Consider the following 5,081-nt stretch of genomic DNA (forward strand, 5'->3'; position numbering starts at 1 on the left):
ATTACGCTAACTGCTGGTCCCTCCAAATGTTATTTCTGGAGCTTAAATGTAAAAGGGAAATTCTTAGGTGATCAGAATAAACATTATTTAGAAATTAGTGTACTGAGTATAGATAATAGAACATAATCATACAATCAATTAAAAATGGATGAAAGACATGCTATTGGGGTTTGAGCCTATGGTAATGTTTGCTGAAGAAAGTAGACTTTAAACTTTCTATGACATGAATGTTCACAGCATTATTAATCATAGTAGCCTAAAAGTAGAAACAACCTAAATGTCTAATAACTGACAACTGGAGAAGCAAAATGTGTTAAATACATCAAATAAAATATTATTTAGCCACAAAAAGGAAAAAATTCTGACATTTGTTACAACGTGGATGAACCTTTCAAACACTATGCTAAGAGAAAGAAAACATACACAAAAGCCAAGTAGTATATAATTCAGTTTACAGTTGATGTCCAGAATAGGGATACAAAGTCAGAAAACAGATTAGAGTTTGCCAGGTCCTGAGGAGAAGGGAGGAAGGGAATAACTGCAACTGGGGATGTGTTTCTTACTGAGATGATAAAAAAATGTTCTGGAAGTAGATAGTAGTAAAGGCTAGTCAACCTTGTGAATTTACTATAACAAAAATATTTAGACTTTTAAAGAATAGGTTTTATAGTATTTGAATTATATCTCAATAAAAATAATTATTGTAAGGCAGCAATATTTTAATAAGTTGGTAAAAGAGAATGTTTCAAGAATGGAAGAAAAAAAATGAACAGAAAATCCCTGGAAATGATTAAGTGGCAGGAGGCAATTTCTGAATTTAATTAGATTTTCTCTTTAATTAGAGAAGGGTAATATAGGCCAATGGTTCTGAATTTTCCTCACACCAAGGACTAGCCTCATGGAAGGCAGTCCCTCCATGGACAGGGTGGAGTGGAATGTTGGTACTACCATGATCCAAGAGCACACCATGCACCCTATTTCCACCACTACTACATTGCAATATGCAATGAAACAGTCACATCAAAATAGGGTTCATACTCCCATGTGAATCCAATATGGCTGCTGATTGGACTGGAGAGAGAGCCAGGCAGCAGTATAAGTGATGGAGAGCAGCTGCAAACACACACAAAGGCTTGCTCACTCACCTGTCACCTGCCTACTGAGGCATAGCGGAGGTAGAGTATCCAATAGGGGATGAACTGGCTCTAGTCTGCACTCTGGAGTTGGGGGATCCCTGATATAGGTAATGATTTATAGTATAATATTTATATATAGATACATTTATATCTCTTTATATAGATGAGAGATAGAGATAGGTATAGATATATTTTATACAATTAGTTTGCTGTTTCATCCTGAAATAGATCAATTTGGTGACAATAATGGATAATTGTTTCAAATTACCCAAAGTTGTTGATGTATTCTCAGAAGAAATGACAAAACCAGACATATAATTAACTATGGTTGATTGCATAACCTGAGGGAAGGAACTTCAGAGATTTAAGTCCACTTGGTGAAATAAAATACTACCTGCCTAGTATTTAGTCACCAAAGACCTGCTCTTCTCAGGTATGTGTCTGGGTTTCCAAATTTAAAGTTACAATGTGGAAAAAAAAAACAAACATTGTTTTGGAAAAGAATATGAGATGTTTTCAAAGTAATCATCTGTTCCAACTTACTTAGTTCAATAAATTCTCTAATCTAGGCACTAAAAGTGATATTTTTCTCCTCAGAATTTAAAGTATCTGAATAAACTTATTGGTATTTATATCAGAAAATTTTAATTAATTATTTTAATGAATTTTAATCTTGGTTCAGAAGAAAACATATATTGCTTTTATCATTTGCAAATGTGTATATAATTTTCTCTTTCTTTTAATAAAAAAAGAGATACAACATTAGAAATAATGTAGTTAAAATTCAGCTCTCTGTGAGTCACATTCCATATTAACTTAACCCCCGCAAAATATTCATCACCTACATTCCAATTTTCATATCTTAACAAGGATTCATACATACATGTAAATACACAATACACACATACACATGTAAAATAAGCCTATGTGTATCTGTTTATTGTTATTAATTTTCATTCTTTAAATATGAAAATCATTTCAAATCTCATAAAACATATTTGCTAAGTTATTGTGTTTCATCTTTAACACTTCCTTGGCACCAGATCACTCCTACAGATACGTAATGGGTCTTGTGGCAGTTGTGTTACATTAATAGGTCAATACTACTTATTTCATGTTTCACCAATACTACAGACAGCCAAGAACAGCACACTGGAATTTTCATGATTACTTTCCGATGATTTACTTATTGTTTCTATAACTAATACAAATGTCTTATAAGCCAATCATGATTTTTAATGAAGAATATTTATTTTATCTTTCATGAGAGAGAGAAACAGGCACTCTTGAGTGGATCTTGTTACACGGCAGTCTCCCCCTCAACCTTCTGGCCAGCCAGGATCACCAGCGCATGCCTGCCCAGAGTGTTTCAGGCCAACCCAGGATTACAACCATGGTCTTCCATGTGGCTCTAGTGCTGCAGAGGGGCACCCTAACACTCCCGTCACAGCTGGGCCAAGCCCTTTATAATATTTGAAGAACATAAAAATTGGAATATTTTTTGTGTTTATGTGAAAGTTTTCAAGCATAGCAAATGCTTAACCCTGTATATTACAACCTGGTCTCTCTAGCATCATGTTTTTTCCATATTGCCCTTACTATGAAAAGAGACTTAAGATCATCTAGATCTATTCATTGAAAATAGAAGGTAGGGGCCAGTTGGAGCAGCAGTAAAATGTGATAACCTGCAATGCTGGTAATTATCAGATTCACTTCTGAACACCTCTCTGAGTATGCTGGACATACGTGTGCACATGATCCTGGGCTGGCTGAGGTTTAGGGTGGATCGTGGTGTCAAGACCCTTTTGGGAGTCATGTATTTCTTCCTCTCTCTTTCTGATTTTTCCACTCATGGAAGAAATAAATTGAGAAAGAAAGAAAGAAAGAAAGGGATAGGAAGAGAAGAAAAGAATAAGGAAGTCAAAGTCCAGAGGATTTAAAGAACTTGCAGAAAGTCACATTATTTTTGAATGTCAACTAAATTTAGATAATAGCTTCTCAATTTGCTATCCAAGATATTTTCTATTCATGTCAAATAAGTAACAATACTTCTTTAAATAACAATATATGGCTTTTTTTTTGCTTAGGATAAAAAAGACAATTAAGAAATATACTATGTTTTGCCTTACAAATGCAGTATGTGTGTCTAAAATAGTTAAAATTGCATTAATCATTTTCTTTAACAGAAAGTTTTATCAAGATTGAAAAGGGATGGATGGCAGAAATTGTTCCTCATTAACTGAATTTGTTCTCCTGGGAATTACCAGTAGGCCTGGAATGAAACTGACCCTATCCATTGCATTTTCAGTTGTTTATCTCATTAATCTCTTGGCTAATCTTGGAATGATCTTCCTAATTAGAATGGATACCCAGCTGCACACACCAATGTACTTCTTCCTCAGTCACCTGTCTTTCTGTGACCTCTGCTATTCCACTGCAATTGGACCTAAGGTGCTGGTAGATCTACTGGCTGAGAACAAATCAATTTCATTCATTGGCTGTGCTCTACAGTTTTTGATCTTCTGTACCTTTGCAGATTCTGAGTGTTTATTGCTGGCTGTGATGGCCTTTGATCGGTACAAGGCCATCAGCAACCCTTTGCTCTACACAGTCAACATGTCTACTAGGGTGTGCTCAGTGCTCATGGGTATGGCTTACCTGATGGGAATGACAGATTCTTTGATACATACGACATTAGCCTTTCGCTTATGTTTCTGTGGGTCCAACGAGATTAATCATTTCTTTTGTGATTTGCCTCCTCTTTACCTCCTTTCCTGTTCTGATACATTTGTCAATGAGCTGGTACTTTTCATCTTTTTTGGTTTCATTGAACTGTGTTCCATTTTGGGAGTTCTCATCTCTTATTGTTATATTATTTTAGCAGTGATAAAGATAAATTCTACTAAAGGGAGATTCAAAGCTTTTTCCACCTGTACCTCCCATTTAACTGCTGTTGCAATTTTCCAGGGCACTATGCTCTTCATGTATTTCCGACCCAGTTCTTCCTACTCCCTCGATCAAGATAAAATGGCCTCATTATTTTACACCCTTGTGATCCCCATGTTGAACCCTCTGATATACAGTCTACGTAACAAGGATGTGAAAGAGGCCTTGGAAAAACTGAAAAATAAAAAATGGTTTTAAATATTTATATTATATGTACACACATGTACACATGCAGTGAATGTCACCATAAAATTATTTAGTATGGTACATGAAATACAAACTTGTAGAAAATACTTTAATTAATTAAAATAAGTATTCACACTAAAGGCCAATTGTAAGAAAATGTAGTTCCCAGACATATCATGCTTCCCAATGTGTCTTGTATTTGTATATAGTGCTCTCTGTTTTTGGAAAACTTTCTCAATGTTTTTAATTTTGCCAATTTTTTTATGTGTTCATTCTTTTACTCCAGCATTATTTTAATATACTACTATTTACTGAACTGTAAATCCAGAGCCAAGTTTATATATCCAATGTGTATATATATAAAATTTAAAAACAAAAACAAAAACACAAGTTAAGGAATGGAAACTTTTCTATGTGGAAGTTCTGCAGTTAGAGCAATCTTAAGGTAGACTGGTTCATGCTATTTTTTAAAATCTGTAATGCATTGTTTTATTTTTATTTTTAAAGACATTTTCTTTCAAAGAATTAAATTACAGGAAAACATCTTATTTAAACTATGCTAAATTATTTTAAGAAGATCCAAGTTTTCATTTGATGTAACTTGTTTTCTGTTCAGACAACACTTACAAATTTATTATTGTTTATTTATTTTTATTTTAGAATCCTTTATTTGCATTCAACCATTGTACATCTCTTTAGCACAGATAATATATTAAAAGAAAACAGAATTTTCCTTTTTAAAAGTAGAAAGTACAATCAGGTTAGGTTATAAAGATCAGTGGAAACTGTCCTGGTAAAATGCATATATTTCCT

The 5,081-nt window shown here is 33.8% G+C and overlaps 1 protein-coding gene across 1 annotated transcript; it reads left to right on the forward strand.

The window, feature by feature from the left end:
• Nucleotides 1-3,347: 3,347 nt before the first annotated feature.
• Nucleotides 3,348-4,280, forward strand: LOC102499500 (olfactory receptor 5W2). The gene has a single exon (XM_006156266.1). The coding sequence runs from the start codon at nucleotides 3,348-3,350 to the stop codon at nucleotides 4,278-4,280; it is 933 nt and encodes a 310-aa protein (XP_006156328.1).
• The last annotated feature ends 801 nt before the right edge of the window (nucleotides 4,281-5,081 follow it).

The sequence above is a fragment of the Tupaia chinensis genome, unplaced genomic scaffold (genome assembly GCF_000334495.1).
Source record: "Tupaia chinensis unplaced genomic scaffold, TupChi_1.0 Scaffold000486_1, whole genome shotgun sequence".
Classification (NCBI taxonomy): domain Eukaryota; kingdom Metazoa; phylum Chordata; class Mammalia; order Scandentia; family Tupaiidae; genus Tupaia; species Tupaia belangeri.